This window comes from Oryx dammah, unplaced genomic scaffold (assembly GCF_014754425.2).
Source record: "Oryx dammah isolate SB20612 unplaced genomic scaffold, SCBI_Odam_1.1 HiC_scaffold_3, whole genome shotgun sequence".
Classification (NCBI taxonomy): Eukaryota; Metazoa; Chordata; class Mammalia; order Artiodactyla; family Bovidae; genus Oryx; species Oryx dammah.
The window spans coordinates 109,651,236-109,677,975 of record NW_024070187.1 but is presented as its reverse complement, the minus strand read 5'-3'; the positions used below and the strand labels follow the sequence as shown (position 1 = coordinate 109,677,975).

Sequence of the window (26,740 nt, the reverse complement as noted above, 5' to 3'; positions counted from 1 at the left end):
CAAATTCATGTCGAGTCGGTGATGCCATCCAACCATCTCATCCTCTGTCACCCCCTTCTCCTCCTGCCTTCAATCTTTGCCAGCATCAGGGTCTTTTCCAATGAGTCGGCTCTTCACATCAGGTGGGTAAAGTATGGGAGCTTCCGCTTCTGCATCAGTCCTTCTAGTGAATATTCAGGACTGATTGGTCTGATTCATTCATTTAAGTATGTCTAGGTAATACACACACACATTGATGTGTTACATTTGTATTTTATTTGACAAGTGGATCACATGAGAAACAGTTTTACATTCTACATCTTACACTTATCACTGACATTTTTATATGGCATGAAATGTTCTCTGAAAATAATTTACATACAATGAAATGACTCCTTTGCATGCAATTCTGAAAAAAACTGGAAGGAGAGTTGACAAACACAGAGACTCCTGTTACCATCACCACAGTCAAGATCCAGAACAACCCGTCACCCCCACTAGAACCCCTATGGGCTCCTTTTCAGTTAGTGCCCTCTCCAGTCTTAATGCTGAGGCTGAAAAGTACTCCATTCCTATAATTTTGTTTTTTTTCAGAATGTCTTGTAAATAGAATTATATAGTACCTAGCCTTTCGGTCTGGCTTCCTTCACTTGGCACAATGCAACTGAGACTCACTCACACTGCTTCATTTATCCATAGCTGGTTACTTCTTACTGCTATAGTATTCCACTGTATAGATGTACCACAGTTGCTCCTCCATTCACCAGCTGAAGGACAGTTGGGCTGATAAGCATGACTTTTCCTATTTGAATGATATCCCATCCTACAGATATACTAAACCATAAGCAAAGAGTTCCCTATTACTAGAATTTTTAGTTCCCCCTCATTATAAATAACCATTAAATGGACATCTTCATACATAACTCTTTGCCTACCAAACATCTTTGAATATACTTGTATAGTATACATACATTCAAAGCTGTTAACAAACAGGCAGTATGCCCTGCTGATGGCATAAGAATATATGAAAATATATACACAGTTGTACTAAAATTTTCTTAAAATGTTTGCTTATATAAGACAGTCTGTGTCTCAGTGCATTGTATTATGAAAATAAGAAAATAACTAACTTTGCTCTAATGAAGTTGTTTTTAACCAGCTAAATAGAACTAGATTAATTTCTGAAATCCTGAGCATGTATATCACTCACAATCCGTTTCAGAACAGTGTTCAGCCAGCAGGAAGCTTCTTTAGACAAGGGAACCACTCAGTGTATACAGAACAAGGATGACTGGGCAAGGGCAGGTTTCAGGCCTGCGGGCCACTCAGGGCAGCATGACTGAGTTTCTAGTTACATCTGAGCAACTGGAGCGAAAGCTGCTAAGAGAGGAAAGATAAAGCAGGCACCTTGTACTGCATAAAAGGCTTCCCTTTGAGTAGACGCTGCTGCCCTGCAAATTAAAAAGGAAACAGGGGAAAAAAGTCAGTATTGATGCATGGCACCGACTTTCAAAAATACACGCCCACTGCAGGAAAATCTAAATAGTGCAGAAAGGGACTTCCCCGGTGGTCCAGTGGTTAATGCAGGGGACACAGGTTGGATCCCTGAGCCGGGAAGACCCCACATGCGTGGGGCAGCTAAGACTGTGAGCGTGAGCTCCTGAAGCCTAAGCATGGCAACTAGAGAGTAACCCCACTCACCACAACTAGGGAAAGCCCACGCACAGTGACGAAGACCCAGCACAGCCAACATTAGTAAGTCAATTCAAAATAAAGAAGTAGCACAGAAAGTTACAAAGTGAAAAGTAAAAGCTTCTTCGTTGTTCAGTCCCTAAGTCGTGTCCGACTCTTTGCGACCCCATGGGCTGGGGCCCACCAGGCTCCTCTGTCCATGGGATTCTCCAGGCAAGAATCCTGGAGTGGGTTGCCATTTCCTCCTCCAGGGGATTGTCCCTACCCAGGCCTCCCTATTCCCACTTTGCATAGAGATAATTCTTGATAGTTTGAGCTGTCCTCTCAGGACACTCCCACGTGCATGCAAAGAAATTAACACATCCTTTCATCTAAGCACAAATGGAATCTACAATTTGTTTCTTCACCCAACACGACATCTTGGACCTGCTTCCATACTGGTACATATGGAAGTACTCATCCTTTCTCCTGGGTGAATTCTGATTGTATGGATGCACCATAAAGTTACCCAAATTCAGCAATATCTACTGATGGATATTACACCATTAGAGTTTAACTGGTGATGAAAAACCAGTTATGACATAAAAGACACTGAGAGAGGCTCTGGCCGAATTAGGGAATGTGGCCATAGCAATTAGGATCTGACCTCCAGAGTTTTAAAAACAGAAGTAATGAATTCTTTGAAAGCAGTCAAAGATAACGTTTTTAGAATTAGGAAATACCCTGATGTCTTTATTCCCTGGCTCTCTCAGTTCAGTTCAGTCACTCAGTCGTGTCAGACTCTTTACCACCCCATGAATCGCAGCACGCCAGGCCTCCCTTCCATCACCATCTCCCGGAGTCCACTCAGACTCACGTCCATCGAGTCCGTGATGCCATCCAGCCATCTCATCCTCTGTCGTCCCCTTCTCCTCCTGCCCCCAATCCCTTCCAGCATCAGAGTCTTTTCCAATGAGTCAACTCTTCGCATGAGTGGCTTACGGTTGCTTACCTCACCTGAGTGCTGATCACCTCTTTTTCGCTAAAGCGATCTCCAGCAGTCCACAGAGCTGTACTATGGCTCCGCCTGCTGGACATGGTCTATAACTGCACGTCTGATTCGGTTCCTCGGCTGCTGCTGCTGCTGCTGCTAAGTCGCTTCAGTTGTGTCCGACTCTGTGCGACCCCATAGACGGCAGCCCACCAGGCTCCCCCGTCCCTGGCATTCTCCAGGCAAGAACACTGGAGTGGGTTGCCTAGACTTCGTTCATTCAAAATTGATTCAGTTCAGTTCAGTTCAGTTCAGTTCAGTCGCTCAGTCGTTCAGTTCAGTTCAGTCGCTCAGTCGACCCCATGAATCGCAGCGCGCCAGGCCTCCCTGTCCATCACCATCTCTCGGAGTTCACTCACACTCACGTTCATCGAGTCGGTGATGCCATCCAGCCATCTCATCCCTTTTCCTCCTGCCCCCAATCCCTCCCAGAATCAGAGTCTTTTCCAATGAGTCAACTCTTCGCATGAGGTGGCCAAAGTACTGGAGTTTCAGCTTTAGCATCATTCCTTCCAAAGAAATCCCAGGGCTGATCTCCTTCAGAATGGACTGGTTGGATCTCCTTGCAGTCCAAGGGACTCTCAAGAGTCTTCTCCAACACCACACTTGAAAAGCATCAATTCTTTGGCGCTCAGCTTTCTTCACAGTCCAGCTCTCACATCCATACATGACCACAGGAAAAACCATAGCCTTGACTAGACAGACCTTTGTTGGCAAAGGAATGTCTCTGCTTTTCAATATGCTGTCTAGGTTGATCATAACTTTCCTTCCAAGGAGTAAGCATCTTTTAATTTCATGGCTGCAATCACCATCTGCAGTGATTTTGGAGCCCCCCAAAATAAAGTCTAACACTGTTTCCACTGTTTCCCCATCTATTTCCCATGAAGTGATGGGACCAGATGCCAGGATCTTCATTTTCTGAATGTTGAGCTTTAAGCCAACTTTTTCACTCTCCTCTTTCACTTTCATCAAGAGGCTTTTGAGTTCCTCTTCACTTTCTGCCATAAGGGTGGTGTCATCTGCGTATCTGAGGTTATTGATATTTCTCCTGGCAATCCTGATTCCAGCTTGTGCTTCTTCCAGCCCAGCGTTTCTCATGATGTACTCTGCATAGAAGTTAAATAAGCAGAGTGACAATATACAGCCTGGACGTATTCCTTTTCCTATTTGGAACCAGTCTGTTGATCCATGTCCAGTTCTAACTGTTGCTTCCTGACCTGCATATAGGTTTCTCAAAATTGATTAGTTTTTACTTTTAAATAATTAACCCATTAAGACAGAGATACACTTATTTTTACTTTTTAAGAAAATAAAATAATACAGAACTGAGCACAGGAATAGTGGGTCTCCCGTCACCTTTCCCCAGTTCTCACTCCCTTCTCTAGAAGCAATCACTGTTAGCGATTGGGAGTTTATCGTCTCAGATCTATTTCTACCATTTACATTCAATATCATGCACAAACAGAAATATACTTTTGTTTTCTTTTACTTTACATGTTTGGGTCCACATTCTCTGCACTGACTTGACACATGTTAGCTTAAGCTTTTCAGGCCAATGTGGGGTTGTGCTTGAGGACAGCATTTTATGCAGAGGGAAAAACACATTACTTGCAGTTACTTTGGTTTTAAACATTAATTCTAGCTATTACATTAATAAATTCAAAATCTTGACTTTCCCATACACTTTTTCTATTTCATTTATGAATAGTCTTGTTCTAATTTAAAAGCCGAATGACCTCTGATAATAACTTCTAAGGGGGCTTCAAAATTATTCTAATTCCCAGAACATTTTAGGTTAGAGTCTTTTAAACTTTCATTTTAAAATATTACATTTTCTTTATAAAATATTGTTAAGTGACTTCAAGTGAGCAAAATCTTCTCAAATACTCGATGCCAGTAAATTTAATAAATGTATAACATTTAATCTTATTCTTAAACATTTCAGTACTGATTTAAAGAACAGGGGAGCCTGGCATGCTGCAGTCCACGGGGTCACAAAGAGTCAGAGACAACTTAGCAACTGAACAGCACCAACGACTGATTTAAAAAAGTAAAAATCTCTAATAACTTTCAACCAAAAATTCTAAGTCTAAAATCAGTTATTTAAAAGTTAAATTTATATTGGAATCACAGGGCTATTCCAAGAGCTATTCGTATATGCTAAATCCTCTAAAATGTTATAAATTAGTTAAATATAAAAAAAAAAATACAGACTGTTACTAAACAGAAAAGTAATATAAGTTGGCTTTATATCAACAACTGCTCACTAAATTCTGAATTTCTTCAGATGAAAAGTCCTTTTCTCCCCTATCCCTAAGCAAGTGAAATTTGCTCTCCTACTTTTGCGACCTAGGGCCAGGACGGAGTAGGGGAATACATTTTGAACAGTAAACTGGGGCCAAGATGAGAAAGCTGATTTTCTCCTCTGAACCCTGCCTGACACAGCAAGGCCTTATGTCAGTAACACGAATATGTCTGCTTCCTCATATCCTCACCAATCCTGCGTGATGTGTGCCACTGCTATATTTAAAGTGGAACCAACAAGGACCTACTGACCAGCACATGGAACTCTGCTCAGTGTTACGTGGCAGCCGGGATGGGAGGGGGGCTTGGGCGACAATGGCTATGTGCATCTGTGTGTCTGAGGCCCTTTGCTGGCCCCCCTGAATCTATCACAACATTCTTAATAGACTATACTCCAATACAAAATCAAAAGTTTTAGAAAAAACAGAGTATCTCCCATGTTAATTAAAAAAAAAAGAAAAGAATCATGACATATGATGACATATGCATACAACAGAACACCACAGGTAGGGGAATGACATTAAGATACCATTATGTGAAAAAAGCAAGTTGCAGAGTCCTATGTCTACTCTTATTTATATGAAATGAAAAAGAGAAACGTGTGTTCTAACAAACACAGAATATTCTAGAAGGACACAAAAGAAACTAGAAATAGTAGTTGTCTCTGGGTAAGGAAATTGGGCTTCCCAGGTGGTCCGGCTGCCAATGCAAGAGACACAAGCAATGTAGGTGCGATCTCTGGGTCGGGAAGATCCCCTGGAAAAGAAAATAGCAACCCACTCCAGTATTCTTGCCTGGGAAATCCCATGGACAGAGGCGCCAGGCAGGCTACATGGAGTAGCAAAGAGTCGGACCCAACTGAGCACACACACACACAGAGAAACTGAGTAATTAGAAACAGAGGAAGAAAACTTTCTCACTTTTTCTGCCCTTTTGTAACTTTGGATTTCATCCTATGTACATGCATTATCGTTTCAAAAGTTTAATATGATTTAAAAATATATCAGAATTAAGAAATGTGAAACTTCAAGAGAAACCTCACCCCGAAAATGGAGTCAGGAGGCCAGAAGGGGGCGCTCTTAGGTAGGGCCAGGCACATCAATTAAAGAAGAATTGTCAGTTACAGACCTCAAAAGAACCACCGACAGGAACAAATCGTCAGTTAGAGGCCACAGCAGGAAAGATGTACACACAATCTTCTGTAAGGAGCTGACTACTCCAGCAACTCAGCCAAAGAGAAACTTTCATCACCTTGAGCTCTCACTTTTCTCTGATGGACTCTCATTCAAAACACCCCTTCCCAACATCCTCCTTCTCTCTATAAAATAACACCCCTTTCCTTCATTCTCTGGGCCTCCCCTGCGGCTCAGCTGGTAAAGAATCTGCCTGCGATGCGGGAGACCTGGGTTCGATCCCTGGGTTGAGAAGATCCCCTGGAGAAGGGAAAGGCTACCACTCCAGTATTGCCTGTGGCTTTTTCTATAGCTTGCTTGTCCCAAACTGCGATTCCTCGACTGGTCCCAAATAAACTCACTTTCTTTAAAAAAAAAAAAAAAAAAAAAAGGTTTTTTTTGGTGTGGACCATTTTTCAAATCTTTATTGAATTTGTCATAATATTGTTTCAGTTGCACATTTTGGTTTTTAAGCCACGAGACAAGGTGCGGGTTCTTAACTCCCCAGCCAAGGATCAAACCCACACCTTCTGCATTGGAAGGCAAAGTCTGAACCACCGAACCACCAGGGAGGTCCCCCCAAATAAGCCCACTTTTGCTGGTAAAATAGCTTTCATTTCTGAGGCCCACAGAAGTAAATTTTAAACTGTGGTCCTGCCACCCCAGGTCCAGCCTTTGTGCTGCAGCTGGTGCAGCCGGAGTGGCCTTGCCCCCATGGTACACGTGGGGGTCAGCTCAGCTGCATGGATGCTCAGCAAACCTGCACTGACCCAGCAGCTCAGAGATGGAGAGCAGGGCAGTGCACAAGTACCAACGTTACTCTGCAGCCGGGCATCTCAGGGGGTGGGCATAAATGACACTGTGACCCCCCAGCGTCCTGTAAATAGTAAGGGCTGGCTATCTTCAGGAAGCAGAAAGTTAACTTAAACATTTACTTACGAACTTAAGGCACAGTCAGGATGAGTGCTGTGTTCCACACACGTTAAGAGCTTCACTGGTCTGCAAAGTGAAAACAAGTTAATATTTAAGGGATGATTCAAACGTATGATTCATCATACATTTATGGGGAACCTGCAAGGTACTGGATATACAAAGTCTCTGACCTTGAAGGACACAGTTTCTTTTCAAAAATATTAGCTGTCATTTGTTGAGCACTTACTATGTACCAGAAAATCTGATTATGTATTAAATATTTTACACAGATGATGTCATCCCCTCCTTACAACAATTGAACAAAGCAGGTACTAAGGAGATCAAAACAGTCAATCCTATAGGAAAACAACCCTGAATATTCACTGGAAGGATCGATGCTGAAGCTGAAGCTCCAATACTATGGCCCCCTTATGCGGAGAGCCAAGTCACTGGAAAAGACCCTGATACTGGGAAAGATTGAGGGCAGGAGAAGAGGGTGGCAGAGGATGAGATAGTTAGATAGCATCAAGGACTCAGGGGATATGAATTTGAGCAAACTCCAGGAGATGGTGAAGGACAGGGAAGCCTGGCATGCTGTAGTCCATGGGGTCACAGAGTTGAACATGACTGAGCAGCTGAACAACAACAACAAATTATTATCTGCGACCTACAGCTGAGAAAGCTGTCCAGAGGAACTTGGCCAAGTTCTCACAGTAGCGAGTTGCGGAGCTGACTTTGAACCTCCCCTCCAAAGAGCCTGGGCATGGAACCACTTCTGTAAAGATGTACAACTTTGCTTGGAAAATCTGTTGATAAGATCCTTGGGCAGAAGGTTGGACTTGAAGCACTTGGGTAATGGCTGGTGCCTGGGCTTCAGTGAAGAAGATGCGGGTTCCAGGACAGTCTGGAGGGAAGGGAAAGTAGCAGTGAAGACGGGGGCCTGGTAGCAGTGAGAGGCAGGCCAAGAGAGGATGTCAGTCAGCCACAGGGTGACTGGACGGGACTTGGGAAGAAAAGGAGAGCATTCTGTCTATGGCATGCTACGTGACCCTTCCCTAGGACTCTCTACTCAGTGGACACCGTTCAGATATATATACAAAGTTTCTGACCTTTTTTTTTTTTTTAAACAGAGTAGTCTGTTATTGGATTTCTCTGGTGGGCCACTGGTTGCAAATCCGCCTCCCAACGCAGGGGACACGGGTTCGATCCCTGGTCTCGGAAGATTCCACGCGGTGCAGGGCAACTCAGCCCGAGCACCCCAGCTGCTGAGCCTGAGCTCTGGAGCTCATGTTTGACCACAAGCGAAGCCCCAGCACTGCAGCTAGAGAGGAATCCCCTGCTGGCTGCAATGAGGGAAAGCTGCCTCACAGCAACAAAGATCCAGCACAGCCAAAAACTAATACTAATTTTTTTAAAGTAGCCTGTTATTGCTTTCACGCCTCCCCTCTTCCCCCACCAACACGCACTGAGTTTCACGGAGTGTGGGTCAATGCAACGCAAAGCAGAAAACAGGAGGCAAGAGAGGCTCTGAAGAAGGACCTTGCCACGATCTGCAGGACTTGGGGAGAAAGTTCGACCGCCGTGGCACAGAGATCAGTGTCACCTGAAATTTGACGGGCAGGGGATTCTCACTTATATCTGGGCTTGAGTCTGATCTGTTAACCCTGGTTGCTCACCTTTGTTATCTCCTCTGGGTGCCCAGGAGAAATAAAATCCCATCTGAATACAAGAGAGCCCACAGGTGGTACAGAAATAGGAGCTGGGGGCTGAGCCAGGCACGCAAGGGCACAGCCTGGGGCCAGCTTAGGTGGGGCAACGTGACTCAGGAAAAGCAGGCTGAGTCCTCAAGGCTCACAGCTGCGAGTCAGGAAGGCAACCCTGGGCTCCCACTTGACCTGATGACTTGTAAAAAGACAGCCTCCTCGGGGAAGTCCCTGGGCCAAAGCAAAGTGGTCATAACTGTGGAATATTTAGCCGTTTTTTTTCCTATCCCTGAGCTCTTTTAGAATCAGAATTGCCATTTATTTAATTTACAAAAACCTGATGCTGTAAGAAAGGAGGAATCTTAGAGTAGAAAGAAAAAGGGGAAGCTTCAGGGTCACACAGTGATGGGTTCAAAACTCAGCTGTGACTCAGTGGTAACTTTGGGAAACTCACTTAACCTCTGACCTTTCATTAACACATTCATGAAAAGAGGATATTTATATAAAACAGACAAAATGAATCTATGGTCTTACAAGTCCAGAGAGTGGTTCCTACTACAGGCGGATGGGGAGCCTGAAAGGGAGACCAAGGAGAGACCGGGGTGCTGGTGACGCTCTGCCTCTTAATCCCGGTACACATGTTCGGTGACCTGGGGAAAATTCATCCAACTGGATCCTTACGTTTTCTGCATTTTCCTGAACACAGATTATATTTCCAAAACAAGAGGATGTGCTTTACTTTGTGTTCAAAACAGGGTAACGACAACACCTGACTTCAGAGTCTTCTGAGAGCGTTAGCAATAACAGCCGAGGAAAACAGTCCAGCTTCAAGCTGTGGGGGAAGAACGGGCCTGTTCTGCTGCGGGGAGGCCTGAGGAAGGGGAGACCCACACTTCTGGGGGCTCTGCTCAGGTGGGAGGGTCACCAGGTGCCTTTTGAGAAGGCCAGAGGGCGGCAGCAGGGCCAGCTGGACAGTCTCTGGCGCTGGTAAAGGCTGCAGATGTAACGTGCTCCCTGCCGCATCCACAAACCTTCGGGAAAGCCCCTAAGTCACCGAAGTGTTGGGCTCCAGCCCCCGGGGAAACAAACAGGCCTGCAAACTCAGGAGCCAACACATAACAGGCACATAGAGAAGCAGGAAGCGATAGGTGAGGAATTCCCAGGCCAGGGGAGGGCTTTCAATCATCCCAGAATTTGAGCCAAACTTACATTTCCAAGAATCAGAAGAACCCTGAAATGATCTCTGACTACATGTATATAAAGTACCTGGCCCATAAAGTCTGTGATAAACGGTAGCTATGATGACTTTTCGGTTGGTCCACAGCCACCAAGCATCTCTCTGTAAGTATCCCAAACTCCCCTTAATATAAATCACAGGTAGCGTGGCATCCAGAGAAGCAAGGGTCACAGTCCTCATGTGAGGTCACTCCCCATGCAGGTAAGCGAGTGAGGAGGAAACCAGATATTTACAAATGATAAAGGACAAATGTCCATCCTTTAAGCATCCTTAAAAAGGGCTGTGGACAGTAGGGGGTGGGGGTCAGGGGGAACTCTAGCTGGAAGGCACTACCAGTCCCCAGATCCAGTGACAATAGGAAGGCACAGTTCCATGGACTCTGGGGCTGACCTCTGAAAACCCTTTTCAGCAGCCCCCTGCTCCTTCTTTGAATATAAGCACTTTGCTGAAGCTGAAGCTCCAATACTTTGGCCACCTGATGTGAAGAGCCGACTCTTTGGAAAAGACCCTGATGTTGGGAAAGATGGAAGACAGGAGGAGAAGGGTGCGGCAGAGGATGAGAGGGTTCCATAGTGTCACAGACTCGATAAGCATGCATTTGAACAAACTCCAGGAGACAGTGAAGGACAGGGCGGGTTGCAAAGCGCCGGACACGACTTAGCGACTGAACAACGGATTACAATCTTCCACCTACGGGTAGTCATCGATACAGCTGTACTGGAAACCCATCTTGTCCAGCCTCTCTTCCAGGAGCTTCACGCTGCCTTCTCCACAGGATTCCCTGACACACAAACACAGACATACACACATATTCCGTGTTAAAGAAAAGTTATACTGGCCACGTGCTACTGAGATCTACTCCTCGCTGGAGAAATACGTGGCAGATTCTCTGAACCCAGAGGTGGTGAGGGACCCCGAGCCGCCGCTCCCACGTGCAGATGTGAACTTTAAACCTGTCCGAAGCCTGTGAGTCACGCACATCCATGACCAGGCCTGCTCTGGCGCATGCGCGGTGGACCACAGGGCGCATCCCAGCCGCACTGCACACGCAGCGCTGCGCTGGGCTTGGGCTCCGAGCGAACTGACTGCCCCCTTATCCAACCCACAGCGTATTAAGTCGATCTTCAGATGGAAGTAGAAAATACATACAAAATCAAAAACTGTTAAAAAAAACTCAAAAAAAAAAAAAAAATAAGGCGGGGGGAGTCTAAATCTCACATCACTGGCTATAACCTCTGCTAACATGTTGATGTACATCACTTTCGACTTTTTAAACGTATTTATTCCGACGAGACTGAGAACATAACAACCCAATTCTGCTGCCCAATGCGTGTTTAATCTGCGTTTGCCCATGTCTGTGTGTCCATGTATGTACCTCTCTGCCATTATTTTTAATTCCTGCTTGGGCTCCTTTATACAATCTGAGCATAATTCATAAAAGGCAGTCCCCTGTTGTTAAAGGTTCAGTCCTGCATCTCAGTGCCATTGACACTACATGGATATATGTACATGTATGGCTGAGTCCCTTCGCTGTTCAGCTGAAACTATCACAACATGTAATCGGCTATATACCCCAATACAAAATAAAAAGTTAAAAAAAAAAAAGGATGACTTCAAGCTTGCATTGATATCTGAGCCGATGCAACCATTGAGTTAGGGGTTTCCCAGAAAAGTGTGGATCTTAAAAGCTTTCTCAGCCAGTTATCTGAGACCCAGTTATGAAGCTGGTTGTTCTGTGAAAAGAATGTCTTCATTACATAGTCCATGAATCAATTCTGAGAACTCCTGGTGAGGTTTTCGGACTTCCAATGACAGAGAGAAAAAATTGGCTTTGCCCCACACGAATGCATGAGGCCCTCTCCTATCTGATGCTGCCCTGGTCACTCAGAAAGGCTGAGAGGAGTCTCTGGATAAAGGAGGCTTTCTCTCTGAGCTCGGGACTGACTCGTGGCATTTCAGAAAGTCAAGCCTTTGCCTTTCTCTGCCCACCACACTATGAACAGAGAAGACAGTGGCTTCCCCAGAACCGTACAGGTAAATCAGACTGGATCATATCACATCCAAGAAAAGCACATTTGTACCATGAGCATCACCAGTAGCACTATAACAACTTACACCTTGGGTCCTCCGATTTCATGCATAACCCAGATCTCAATTCGTGTGATTTTATCCTTCTGGAGGTAAGGAATTTCAAAATCTGCAAAAAAACTGAGAAACACGTTTTGTCAAGTCCTAAAGCAATATGACACTGTTCCCATATCATTGTTAGTTGATTTACACATTAGTTTTAACACTATTGGGGGTTGTTGTTGGTGGTGACTTTGTTGCTAAGTCTTGAGACCTTATACACTGTAGCCCACCAGGCTCCTGTGTCCATGGGATTCTCCAGGCAAGAATACTGGAGTGGCTTGCCATTTCCTTCTCCAGGGATCTTCTTGACTCAAGGATCAAACCCGGGTCTCCTTCATGGGCAGGTGGATTTTTACCACGGGGCTGCCAGGGAAGCCCTTTGGGGGTTTCTTTTCAGCTTTAACTTTTAGGTTACTTATTGCATTCGTGCATTCAGCTGTTAGTGGTATAAAGGCATGGACGTGGCTCTGATGTCCAGGTCATTCAGTGGTTTTGCTCCAGCTGAACTTACAAAAGCACTAGATTGGGATATGGGGATGATCCTCTTACGCCTCCATTCAAAACGATTGAAAAGACATCTTGGCCTCTTTGTCATATATGCTGGGCCCGCACTCTCACCCTTTCACAGGATAGGCTCCTGCTGGCTCTGACCCATTCAGCATGACATTGATCACCCCAGAACTATCTCTTGCATACTGCAAAAAAGAAACAAGCATTTTGAGTTAGCCAAGACACCATTTTCACCTACGAAAGAGTCAACCATTTTTTTCAGTTGACAGTCCTCAATACTGACAAGGATGTGATAAATCTGGTATTCCACAGAGCTAGAAGGGATGTAAATCGGCGTATCTTGGAAAGCAAATTGCTTTGAAATGTGCAAACCTCACGCCTGTCATCTACCTTCATAAAACAATACAGGGCTCCCTTGCTGGTCCAGTGGTTAAGAATCTGCCCGCCCATCCAGGGCACATGGGTTCGATCCCTGGTCTGGGAAGATCCCACAGGCCACCGAACAACTAAGTCCGTGTGCCCCAACTACTGAGCCCGCGCTCTAGAGCCTGGGCTCTGCAGGAAGAGAAGCCACTGCAAAGAGAACTCCCACACTGCCTCTAGAGAAAAGCCCCTTCAAGCAGCAACAAAGACCCAGCACAGCTAACATAGATAAAGAACTATTTTTTTAAAAATAAAAGAATGCAAAACACTATCAGATTCCAACCTGGTATCAACCAGTGTACGCTATCTTACGCTGCTGCCATTACAAACAGTCTCAAAAATCCCAGTGGCTTTAAACAAGAAAGGTTTATTTCATGCACATGCTACATGTGTATTACTGGTTTTCGGATTTGGGGTTTGGGTTTTCCTGCATATGCTCCTGCTCTGGGACCTGAGTTGATGAAGTCCCCACATCTGCAGAGTCATAGTTTATCAGTGAAGGGAGAGAAAAAGCGGCAAGCCACAGACCAGCTCTTCAAGTCTTCCCCAGTGGCTCAATGGTAAAGAGCCTGCCTGCAATGCAGGAGCCACAGAAGATTCATGTTTGATCCTGGAGGCAGGACGATCCCCTGGAGGAGGAAATGGCAAGCCACTCCAGTATCCTTGCCTGGAGAATCCCATGGACAGAGGAGCCTGCTGGGCTACAGTCCATGGGGTCGCAAAGAGTCGGACATGACTAAAGTGACCTGGCGCGCATGCACGCACACACCCAGAAGTCACGCAGTCACTCCTACTCACATCCTGTTAGCCAGTGCAAGTCACACAGAAGCAACTGCAAGAGACAGAGTGAATGCAAAACACACGCCCAGACGATGAGCCAGACATACTCAGGAAACGTCACGAAGGATCCCCTGGTGCACAGGGAGTTCTACGGAAGCACGGCTTGTAACCAACCTAAACAGTCAGCCCCAGGGAAGGGTAAGTCCATCGTGGTGCTCACACGTCGGAAACATGACCCAGCCACTGGTAAAGGCCTACGAAAGACTGGCCATAGCCCAAGAAGTGCTTACATCCAGAGCACAGTGTGAGACAAGATGGACAGAGCATGCCTGCGCTCAACTGTGTTCAAAATGAATGGGCGGGGACTTCGCTGGTGGTCCAGTGGCTAAGCCTCTTGCGCCTCTCAGTTCAGGGGGCCATGGTTCGATCCTGGGTCAGGGACCTGGCTCCTGTGTGCTGCAACTTGAAAATATCCTGCCTGTCACAGCTGAGACTCGGTGGCGTCAAATAAAGAAAGAAAAACACAAAAACGAATGAGCAGAAGTGTGGGAATTAGTTAACCCCCAAAATTCCTAAGGCAGAGACAGGGCCAGAGAAATTCCCCAATCTGCTGCTCAGCACACTACTGGAACATATGAGTTCCCTGATAAAATGCTTCTTCTAGACTGAAGGTGGAGCAGGGCAGGGTTGTCACGCAGATGTGAGATACGCAAGGCCGGGCTTGCTCTCTGGCAGTGTTAAGTTTTAAGTGTTAGTCGCTCACTCATGTCAACTGCGTGATTCCATGGACTGTAGCCTGCCTGGCTCCTCTGTCCATGGAATTCTCCAGGCAAGAACACTGGAGTGGGTCACCAATTCCGTCTCCAGGGGACCTTCCTGACTCAGGGATAGAACCCTGGTCTCCTGCATCACAGGTGGATTCTTTACCATCTGAGCCACCAGGAGAGCCTGGCCACCCAATACCAGCCGCAACACTCTGCTCCATGCCACCACACCTGTCTCAGATTGCTTCCAAACATGTGAACATTCGAGGTTAAATCTGCAAATGCCAAGGTCTGATGACCACTGTGATAAATGATTTGCTCTTAGGTAGCAGGAATGTGAATGACTGTTTTTTTTCCTTTATTTTTTTCTATAATTGTCATTCTCTATCATGAGCAGCTATTAAACTGGTGATAAAAAATTTTTTTCATTAAAACAAAGCATGTCGGGACTTCCTTGGTGGTCCAGTGGTTAAGACGCCATTCTTCCGTTGCAGGGGGCATAGGTTCAATACCTGGTCGGGGAGCTAAGGTCCTGAATGCCACATGGCACAGCCAAAAAAATAAAAGAAAAAGGAATGCAGATACAGTGAGGCTGTATGAAGTCACGGTGTCCAGTTGCTACACTTATTAGCTCAGTAATTAGTCCGATTAAGTTTCTTGGCCTCGTTTTCCTATCTGTAAAACAAGGGTAGTAAGAGTCCCTACCCATAGGATTGCTGTGATGATCAAATTATTTAAAATGATACTATTTATGGCATATTTCTCTGCCATGGTTCAGACCCTCTCCTCGTCAGTATATCAATACTATACTATCTCACTTCACGTTCAGACTACCCAGCATATTCTGAGGGTTCATAAAATGTGTGAGTGTTTGTGTTAGTCACTCAGTCGAGTCCCACTATTTGTGACTGCACGGACTGCAGCCCGCCAGGCACCTCTGTCCATGGGATTCTCCAGGCAAGAATACTGGAGTGGGTTGCCAATTCCTTCTCCAGTCGTAAAGGGTGAGCATGGTTACAAGACTCCGTTTGTGACTTGGAGCACACTTTGAAATGGGGTGGGTCCACTGGGTAATGTATGGGTCTCTCTGCATTTGATGCTGACGTCACCCCTGCTTGGTCATCAGGACCCCACGTTCAGGTGACGATGTGGCCACACACAGCCCCCCACTCCTCAATGAGGGGCTCGGGTAGCTCACCCCCTGGAGTCTGCACTCCAGGCAGAACCTGTGGGGAGCGGGCACAGACCAAGGGCTCCCCAGAGCTGGCAGGAGAGAGAGGAATAAGAACACCTTTGTCGGGAGCCACCCTCCACTTAGTTCCAAACTGCCCCTGTAGCAGAAGATTTGACCGAAGAGTCCCTCGCCGGGATGAACAGTGGCTCCTGTGGACACCTGGTGATCCAGGGCAGGAAATGAGACCGAAAGGGACACAGATAACCCTGAAAGGGGCTCAGTGGCAGGACGGGACATCGCCAGAGCCCTAGCCAATGCAGATAACAGTCAACTGCTCTTTGTCGGGCATTGAGCTAAAAATGTCACCTTCTTATTTGGAATCTTTGGTCTAATGCTGGTGACAGGAAATGTAAGCTGCAGTCACTGGTGTTTTCTAGCTACTGATCGCTATCAATTCTACTGATGATATTCTCCGAGAAACAGATTGGCCTTTAGGGGACCGTGGGACTTCCCTGGTGGCTCAGACAGTAAAGCGTCTGCCTACAATGCGGGACACCAGGGTTCAGTCCATGGGTCGGGAAGATCTGCTGGAGAAGGCAATGGCAACCCACTCCAGTATTCTTGCCTGGAAAATCCTACAGATGGAGGAGCCTAGGAGGCTACAGTCCATGGGGTTGCAAAGAGTTGGACACAACTGAGTGACTTCACTTTCACTTTCGGCACCTCCAGTTTATCTCTGGTCTCCTATCATCTCCTGCCCCATGAATATCAGCCTTCTGGACGCTTCTGAGCCCCACATATAGGCCTCAGGTGCCCCAGGTTCTTCCGTAAAGCAGGGATTATGCCACTTCACATCGCAACCAATATCACATTGATTTGCAATGCTAACAACAACCGCGACACAACAGTAACAATAACGACTGTTGAAGACCCGCATCTGAAGCTACCATGTAGAATATTTTCTCTGCGCCAGGCACTGCATTAAGCATTTCAGCTTCTTAAATCCTCACGCCTTTATGGAGCAAAGAGGCTGAATCAGAACGTGGCAGAAAGTGGGACAGAGGGAAATGAAGGCCTGACGCGATGGCCCAGTGAGGCTTCTGAACCCTCCGGCGCCCGCGCCACGGGCCCCACACCTGCTCTGCCGCCCCGCTGTGCACCCCAGGATTACCTGGATGGATGCGCTTTTCCAGAAAGAATCCACAGGGTTGTTTTCACAATCTTCTGATGTTGGACAGGATTGGTAGTCGAGTCCTACAGGGAAAACAGACAGACACATTTCACTGCAAAGATTATAACAGGAAGGGATTTATTGAAAATATTTGCTGGGTCCACTATAGGTATATATATATAGAGATTTTAGTGGATTATTTTTTAATCTTTATTGAATTTATTACAATATTGCTCCTGGTTTACATTTTGGCTTTATGGCCAAGAGGCACACGAGATCTTGAGCCCTCCCCAACCAGGACTCAAGCCCACATTCTCTGCATTGGAAGGTAAAATCTTAACCACTGGGCTACCAGGGAAGTCCCTCCAACAAAATATACTGAATCACATTCTACAGAACATGTATGGGCTTAAAATTCATAGCTCTGTCTACCTAGACCACAAGAAGCCTGGTGAGGAGCATCTAACCCCTGATAAGAAGATATTTACATTTATCATTCTGCTCCACATAAATGTGAAGAAGATGGAGAATTAAACAGATGGGTTATTTCTCTGCTGGAGTTCTAGCCAGTGATACATATATTGGTGTGTGTGTGTGCTCACTCAGTCCTGTCTGACTCTTTGCAACCCCATGGACCGTAGCCTGCCAGGCTCCTTTGTCCATGGAATTTTCCAGGCAAGAATACTAGAGTGAGTTACCATTTCCTACTCCAACATATATTGATATATATATCCAAAATTATATATTATATTATAAATTATACACATATTAAATTATAAATATTTAAAATGTATATGCCTGAAATATATATATATATATTTGCTTTATTGGGAGAAATATCTTCTGTAATAAGCACAAGTCTTGGAAGTAAATACAAGAAAAACAGACCCAGACAATAACAGTCCTTAGCCAGAAAACAGAAATTTTATAACATTTAAAATATACAAAAAGTTAAAATGTATCATGTTTAAAAATTTTAAGGGCAAAATTCAGCAGCTATATAATGGGATTTGTCCCCCATTTACTCTATTTAAAAAAAGAAAACAAAGGAGGAAGTGCTCATTGCCAGTTCATTCCAAGGAGGACCAAGCAGGGCACCATGTGAACTTCTTGAAGGGAAATGCATGATGATTCCTTGGCCCCTCTGGGTGTACCAGCATCTTAAGGTGCTCACCAATTTGGAGGCTTCCCAAACCCCATCAGAGAGGGGTTTTTATGGAGGTTTCATGATGTAGGCATCACTGAGTCAGTCATTGGTGATTGATTCAGTCTCCAGTCCCACTCCCCTTCCCAGAGGACGGAGGATGGGGTTGAAAGTTCCAGTTTTCTAATGATGCCTCTGTTTTTTTGGCAAGCAGCCCCCATCAAAAGTTACCTAGGGGCTCCCAACCACCACTCATCAAATTACTATACAAAAGACACTCTTATCACTCCTCAACACCAAAGTTTTCAAAAGCCTTACCAGAAACCAGGGGACCAAGACCAAATATTCATTTCTATTAATACCACAGTCTCCCTCTCTTCCATCTGGTCAAAGCTATACTTTTTCCAGTAGTCATGTACGGATGAGAGAGACCACAAAGAAGGCTGAGTGCTAAAGAATTGATGCTTTCAAACTGTGGTGGTGGAGAAGACTCTTGAGAGTCCCTTGGACTGCATGGAGATCACACCAGTCAATCCTAAAGGAAATTAATCCTGAATATTCTTTGGAAGGACTGATGCTGAAGCTGAAGCTCCAATACCTTAGCTACCTGATGCAAAGAGCCGACTCATTAGAAAAGAACTTGATGCTGGGAAAGATTGAAGGCAAAAGGAGAAGAGGGCAGCAGAGAATGAGATGGTTAGATAGCATCACTGACTCAATGGACATGAATTTGAGCAAACTCTGGGATATAGTAAAGGACAAGGAAGCCTGACATGCTGCAGTCCATGGGATCGAAAAGGATAGGACACGACTGAGTGACTCAGTAACAACTCCCTCTCTTTGAAGTCTTTCCAACACGTTCCCCCTTCAGCCTCCCCCACCCTCTGCAGAATAATCAAACTGTGGTCTCCTGATCACAGTCCACTGGAAGAATGTCCTTGGCTGTTTAATCTGTACCCTGCCATTCTTCCCATCTCACTCAAAGTGAAACCCAGCGTCCTCAGTGTCCTGTGCCGTCTGGCCCTTTATTTCCCTAGCCTCGTAGCCGATGACTTGCCTCTTCACTGACTGCCTGCCTTTCTGTTCCTTGAATCTGCCAGACACACTCCCACCTCAGGGCCTTTGCACTTGCAGTTCCCTGCATCAGGAAATGTTCTTGCTCATCTCCTTCAGGCCTCTACTCAAATGCCAGCCTCTCAGTGAGGCCTTTTCTGGACCCATGTAAAACTGCAAGGCTTTCTTCTCCCTTCCCCATCAGCCAGCACTCCCCACCCTCTTTTCCCTACTTTGTTTTTCTCCATAGCCGTCAACAGTATGGCAGACTATAAACGATCACTTGCCTATTTATGGTTTTATCTTCACCCCTGTGAGGATCAGGTGTTGTTTGGATGGTTTATTCTCTCTCGTGTGCCTAGTGCCTAGAAGAGCAAACACTGGCGTGGAGCAAGAACTCTACAAACTTTAAGATGGATGAATGAATGGAGGAGAAACAGAACGGAGCTTAGGTCAACATCTTCTTTAACTTTCTTAAAAATTTTATTGGTGTATAGTTTCCTTAACAATGTTGTGTTAGTTTCTGCTGTGCAGCAAAGTGAATCAGCTGTGTGTGTGTCAGGGGCTCAGTTGCATCTGACTTTTTGCAACACCAGGGACTGTAGACCGCCAGGCTCCTCTGTCCATGGGATTTCCCAGGCAAGAATACTGGAGTGGGTTGCCATTTCCTTCTCCAGGGACTCTTCCCAACCCAGGAATTGAGCCTGGGCCTCCTACATTGCAGGTGAATTCTTTACTGAGTCAGCTATATATATACATATATCTACTCTCTTGGATTTCCTTCCCATTTAGGTCATCACAGAGCACTGAGTGGAGGTCCCTGTGCTACACAGTAGGTTCTCATTAGTTGTCTCTTTTATACACAGTAAGCTAACTTTTATGTATAGTAAGTTAACCCGTCAGTAAGGACTGATGCTGAAGCTGAAACTCCAATACCTTGGCCACCTGATGTGAAGAACTGACTCCTTGGAAAAAACCTTCATGCTGGGAAAGAGTGGAGGTGAGAGGAAAAGGGCACGACAGAGGATGAGATGATTGGATGGCATCACCAACTCGATGGACATGAGTTTGAGCAAGCTCTGGGAGTTGGTGATGGACAGGGAGGACTGGGGTACTGCAGTCCACGGGGTCACAAAAAGTCAGACATGACTGAGCAACTGAACTGAACTGAAGTTAACTTTTAAAATGACTCCAATACCCAGGGAGGAAGAATCTCCAGTCTTCACGAAAGGGCCACCTCCCCGCATCCACTTCTTTGCTGGCCTTGGTCCTGCTTGGTGTGTAAGACTCACTGAGAGCTAAGAGCTTCTGGGAAGCTTCCAGAGTCTCTGATCCATGCTGGTGTCTCTCTCTGCTTACTCCTGAGCACCCAGTCCTTCCTGCCTCAGAGTACACGTCTCTGGACTAAATGCCCTGCCCTCGCCTACCACCAAGGCTACAAGCTCCCTGAGGGCAGAGATCACTGTATCGCCAGCAGGAGTCGATGAATGAGGAGTGTCTGTATTACCATCAGGTCAGCTTCTGTGACTTTAACTTTCATTGTGATCTCACCAACTACAAGTTGGCACTTTCCATCCACCTCTACAAGGATTAAATCATGAGCCACTGCAGTTGCTGCCCTTCAACACCCCTTAAAAAGAGTTTAGGGTGGAGATCAAGAATGAGGCGCTCTGTGCTCTGAGAAAAGCTGGCAGAACAGGTCTTCGGATAGTCAGATATTTTCAAGAGATTTTAACGAACCCAATTCTTGCATCTCCTAACGAACCCAATTCTTGCATCTCCTCGTACCTAGAAAAGCACTAAAATCCTTCGTGGTGATGTCTGCTCCTCGTGACTAGCAGCCAGTCTTTGCCAAAGTGCGTACCTGACTGTATGCACCCCCTTCACTGAAATCATACGTAACACTGACCTTCCCCACTGCCTCCTTAGAGCACTTTCTCAGAGCTATCTGAAATGCTGTCTCCCAGACTATAGTCTTCATGTTGCCCTAAATAAAACTGACTCACAGCTCTAACATTGTGCATTTTCTTTTTCAGTTGACAATCTGAATTTCAAAATATTAGCTAGTGGTCTGGTGTGCTTTCAGAACCAGTGGGAAGAGGGGTAAATCTCGGTCCCAGTTCCTCAAGTCATTTAACTGCCTTCAGCCTCAGTTTACCCCTCTGAGGATAGTGAGACAGAGTCAAGCAGGACTGAAGTCAGATGGTCTAACTTTGCTGCTAACATGCTGCGCACTCCTGAGCTAGTGTCTCAGCCTTGCTGTGCCTCCGTTTCCTCGTTTGTCAGAATAGGAATCAGGAGAGGACTGTCCCATGGGGCCACTGCAGGGATTCAGTGAGTTAATACAGTAACTCCCCTACTACAAAGCTTCAAGTTGCGAACTTTCAAAGATGTGAGTGTGCGTCTGGTTCCAGCAAGGAACCCAAAGCTGTACCATCATCAACGGGCATGAGTGAAGTCACAGCTTGCCCTCCGTCTCCTATGCTGACGATCTTTCGGCTCTACCATCTCTCACTTCCTCTCTCTCTTCTGGTCAGTAACTCTTCTTGCCTGTTCACTGGATGCCAGCCCCTGTATGCCAGCTGTCCTCTACTTTTCAAGGTACTGTACTATAAGGTTAGACGTGTTTTCTTTATTCTTGTGTTTGTTTTTTATGTATTGTTTGTGTGAAAAGTATTATGAACCTATCACAGTACAGTACTATCTAGCTGACTGTGTTAGTCGGGTACCTAGCTTACCTTATTGGACTTAAGAACACACTCTTGAAATGTAACTCGTTCATATGTAGGGAACATACTGCATATGTAAAGTGCTTAGAACAGCACCTAGCAAAGATGGATGCTCTCTATTGCTGTTATTAATTATTATTATTATGACCACTTTACCTGGGAGGATTTGAGGGCAATCAGATGAGATAAATGCATATGAAAGCATTTAACAAAAATGGCAAATGCATGGAAAGTCACTCAGTCATGTCCAACTCTTTGCAATCCCATGGATTATACAGTCCATGGAATTCTCCAGGCCAGAATACTAAAGTGGGTAGACTTTCCCTTCTCCAGGGGATCTGCCCAACCCAGGGATTGAACCCAGGTCTCCCGCACGGCAGGTGCATTCTTTACCAGCTGAGCCACCAGGGAAGCCCAAGAATACTGGAGTGGGTAGCCTGTCCCTTCTCCAGCAGATCTTCCCAACCCAGGAATAGAACCGGGGTCTCCTGCATTATAGGCAGTTTCTTTACCAGCTGAGCTACCAGGGAAGCCCCATAGTAGATAGGAACACTGACTTTTCTTGTGATACATGCAGAAGTCTTACCTGAGGCATTTGTCTGTCGACACCAGTTCAAGAAATCTCCGACCCTGCCATACAGAACATTGCAGAGTGGTACAAGGCGGCGGCCGTTCTCTGCATAGCTGGTGACAAGGAGGTGGTTGTTTTCCCAGAACAGGGACTGAGGAAAAATCAACACAAAATGAAAACATAAAATACAATCACAACAGATTCCTTCAGGCACAGCATCATCAAGACAAGTCAGGACAATCATTTCTCATCCAACTGAGACTTGCCTATGACAGACAAACCTTGTCTTTGTCTTCACTGAGCCCCGTGGAGAGGGCTACCAACTCTCTCCTCTTTACTGCAGGTGTGTGTTAGTTGCTCAGTCGTGTCTGACTCTTTGCCACCCCATGGGCTGTAGCCTGCCAGGTTCCTCTGTCCATGGGATTCTCCAGGCAAGAATACTGGAGTGGGTTGCCATTTCCTTCTCCAGGGGAACTTCCTGACCCAGAAATTGAACCCAGGTCTCCCGCATTGCAGGCAAATACTTTACTGACTGAGCCACATGGGAAGCCCAACCTAGGGATCAAATCTGGGTCTTCCGGATTGCAGGCAGATTCTTTACCATCTGAGCCACCAGCAAACCTTTTTATTACAAGGGTAGCATACAAATGCTAATGAAATATTTTCCCAGCAGTGAAAAAAAGTAGATAGGTATTTCCTGATGGCTTAGATGATGGCTCAGACGGTGGTAACGCAGGAGATCTGGGTTCAATCCCTGGGTCAGGAAGATCCCTTGGAGAAGGGATTGGCTACCTACTCTAGGATTCTTGTCTGGTGAATCCACGGATAGAGGAGCCTGGTGGGCTATAGTCCACGGGGTTACAAAGAGTTGGACGTGGCTGAGTGATTAACACACACCAGCTCTCTTCCCTTTATTGCAAGGGTAACATGTAAATGTTAACAAAATATTTTCCCAGCAGTAAAAACAAAGTAGATAGGTAGATACATATATATAGGCTTCCCTGGTGGGCCAGTGGTAAAGAATCCGCCTGCTAATGCAAAAGACACATTTCAATCCCTGGGTCAGGAAGATTCCCCTGTAGGAGGAAATGGTAACCCACTCCAATATTCTTGCCTGGGAAATCCCATGGACAGAGGAGCCTGGTGGGCTACAGTTCATGGGGTCACAAAGATTTGGACATGACTTAGTGACTAAGCACACACACACACATATACTTACGTTTTCTAGTACTTAAAAAATGATAGAATTTTTTTTTTTTAATCAAGGGACCTGGGTTCAAATCTTGGGTCTGTCACGCCCTACATGTGTGATCATGAACACAGCAAGTCATCTCCCTTTGCCTCAGTTTCCACACGTAGGAAATGGGGAGTATGAACCCTTTCTCTTCTCTCACAGCTGTGACTAAGATGACATACAATCACACATGGATTCCTAAAGGGTAAGGTGCCTCAGAAACACATTGCTTTTAGATTATATTTTATAGTTTTCTCCTATAAAGTTACAGTGTTTTCAGACACTAATAACACAAATAACAATATTCCCCTCATCACACCACCATATCCTCAGTATCCCAACCAAGGTCTTGGTCTAGACTGGATGCTACCCAAGGGCAGACTGTGTTCCCTATTGCAACTGAAACCCTGAGAACAATGCCTGCTACATAAGAGTAGCTCAGTGTTATGAGTCTATCAGTCAAAGTCTATGAGAAAGGAGGACAAATACAGCAGCCCCCAGGCACTTCCCTGAGCCTTCCCAGGTGGCGCTAGTGGTAAAGAACCCAGCTGCCAATGCACCTAAGAGATGCAGGTTCCATCCCCGGGGCAGGAAGTTCCCCTGGAGGAGGGCATGGCAGCCCACTCCAGTATTCTTGCCTGGAGAATCCCATGGACAGAGGAACCTGGTGGGCTACAGTCCATGGGGTCACAAAGAGTCAGCCATGACAGAAGCGATTTAGCACGCATGCATGCAGGCACTTTCCTGGCAGTCCAATGGCTACGACTCTGCACTTCCATGGCAGGGGTTGCAGGTTTGATTCCTAGTCAGGGAACTGAGATCCTTCATGCTGCACAGCACAGCCGAAAGAAAAGAAAATCAGTAACAGCTCCTCTTCTCACTGACAGAGCAACTGCAAGATTCAAATGGCAACGTATATTCAAAAAGCACATTTTGAGCCTATTATACGTTAGAACCTCCCAGTTCCATTCACCTGCATTTACCTAAAAAAAGAAAAAAAAAAAAAAACAGTCCGATGTTTTCATTTGTAAACATCAGTGCTACATGACTTTACAATTTAAAAAATCAAGTTAAGATTTTATATCAAAAATAAATATGTCCTTCATTAAGAAAAAAGGAATTTATGGCAGAGAAATAAAAATGGTATCTAGCTTTCTCTAAACTCAAGGTGTTCTAAACAAGCAGTTTACAAGGATGTTTTCATTTACGTTCACTGTATTAGGTTCTAGAGTGCAGACAGGATGCACACACGTAAACCACTTGTGTACACTTGACCAGTTTCTAAAAGAAACTGCTTAAAGAAACTGGTCCAGTTTCAAAACTGGTCCAGTTTCTTAAAGGAACTGGTCCTGAATGGACATCATCTTAAGGCCTGATGAGAGGAGGGACTGGTCTCCTGGAAGGATATTGGGAGAGGGGTTTTCTGAAGTCCTCAAGGTTCAACCCTCTGGTGTAGGTCAGGATGGAGATTGGTCAGAACTGGCCAGGTGCAGTGGTCCCATAGGAAACGTGGGGTGACACCCTGGTGTTCTAGTGGTTCCTGCACTGAGTTCTTGACTTAAGAAAGCTCCTTCTGCCCATGACAGACAGGAGACCCAAGGGCATGAGTGAAGACAGAACCACCTTCCTACCAGCCAACTGGCACTCCTTGTGAGTTGGCTGCTTGATGAAGCAGAGCAGTGTCTGAAGGCGGGGTTACCTTGTCTTTGGGAATGGAGTGTCTGGAGAGGTTAATAAAAAGGTCATAATCCGAGGGGCGCACAGAACAGGGATCCTTATCCAGCACCACTTTAAAGGCTTCCCAGATGGCTGTGCAGTTCTTGTCCCTGCAGAAAAGCACATGTTTGTTTGGGTTGGGTTTTTTTTTTTTAAAGACTACATTCCAGCATGATACATTTCCTCTTCTCTCTCCAAGTGTTTTTATGAGTGATTTTGTCAAATATCAGCACTACAGAAGTGGGCATACAAAAAAGACAGGAAATTGCCGTGACTCATGCATTAACCCCAATTCAGAAGAGGAAGAAAAATAACTTTGGTGATGGATTCAGAAAGCTGACAGTGGAAGTGTCTTTCAGAGGTGCCACGTATATCTCGTGGAACTTAGAACAGGCTCCCAGAGGTGGCAGAGAATGCAGGGAACTAGAAGGAGAGGATCCCGATAAATCACATGGGCTCCTGGCTTCAGGTACCCCTTCGCTTAGACACAGGTCCATCTTGGGCCTGGAGGCCAGGTGAGATCAGGTGGACAGGCAGGACCTCGTGTTAGTAAACTCAGGAGTGAGGACCACGTGTGGGAAAGGGCTTCCACCTCCCGCTAAGGCAGGAAGCATGACCTCCAGAGCCCGGAGCAACGCCTAAGTCCCGCCTGGCTTTCCAAAAACACTTCCCACGCCTTTCCTACCTTGTTATTTCTCTCGCTGGGCAGTGAGTAACATGGGTGTTCCCCGTGTTACTCTCTGTTCTTTTTAATTTGCCTAAAATGCGTCTCAATAAAAACAAATGGCACAAAAAAGGGGCCTTGTGAAAACTGAAAAGGTCCCAAGAAGGAACAAAAATGACTAAGAACCACAGTGCTGGCAAGAGAGACTCAGACTTTTAAACGTCCTCTAAATGAGAAGATGTGAAATTTGAACTCTCAAAGTAGCTGGGCTCCGGGAATTCCAGCTGGAGACCACGTTCCTGGGTCTGAGCATTCTGCTTAAATTTTAAGCTGGTTGCGATCCAAACACACCGCTGCCTCATCCCCATCCACGAGCCCCCACATACACCCTCTTCATCTTTACACACTTACACACACACATACACACACACACACATACACACACACAGATTCACCTCCAGACCCCTACAGCGCACTCAGGCACCCAGTAGATTCCCCACCCCCCTCCCTATTTGTCCCACCCCACCCCCTTTTTCCCACCCTCCCCCTTTATCCCCCTCCCCTTTATCCCACCCCTGCCTCTTTACCCTCCCCTCCCCTTTATCCCACCCCTGCCTCTTTACCCTCCCCTCCCCTTTATCCCACCCC

At 45.9% G+C, this 26,740-nt stretch overlaps 1 protein-coding gene across 2 annotated transcripts in view; it reads right to left on the bottom strand.

Moving 5' to 3' along the window:
• Positions 1-236: 236 nt before the first annotated feature.
• The window catches only part of BST1 (bone marrow stromal cell antigen 1), a 27,028-nt gene continuing 524 nt past the window's right edge, over positions 237-26,740 (bottom strand). The window contains exons 2-10 of one of the 2 annotated variants that reach the window (XM_040237556.1): positions 25,412-25,538; positions 22,494-22,629; positions 16,982-17,064; positions 12,778-12,854; positions 12,145-12,237; positions 10,724-10,810; positions 7,117-7,176; positions 6,048-6,133; positions 237-1,430 (exon numbers count right to left, since the gene is read on the bottom strand). In XM_040237556.1, coding sequence (XP_040093490.1) covers positions 6,085-6,133; positions 7,117-7,176; positions 10,724-10,810; positions 12,145-12,237; positions 12,778-12,854; positions 16,982-17,064; positions 22,494-22,629; positions 25,412-25,538 — 712 coding nt within the window. In that variant the 3' untranslated portion in view covers positions 237-1,430; positions 6,048-6,084. The remainder of the gene's footprint in view (positions 1,431-6,047; positions 6,134-7,116; positions 7,177-10,723; positions 10,811-12,144; positions 12,238-12,777; positions 12,855-16,981; positions 17,065-22,493; positions 22,630-25,411; positions 25,539-26,740) is intronic. The other variant, XM_040237555.1, reaches the window with a different exon arrangement.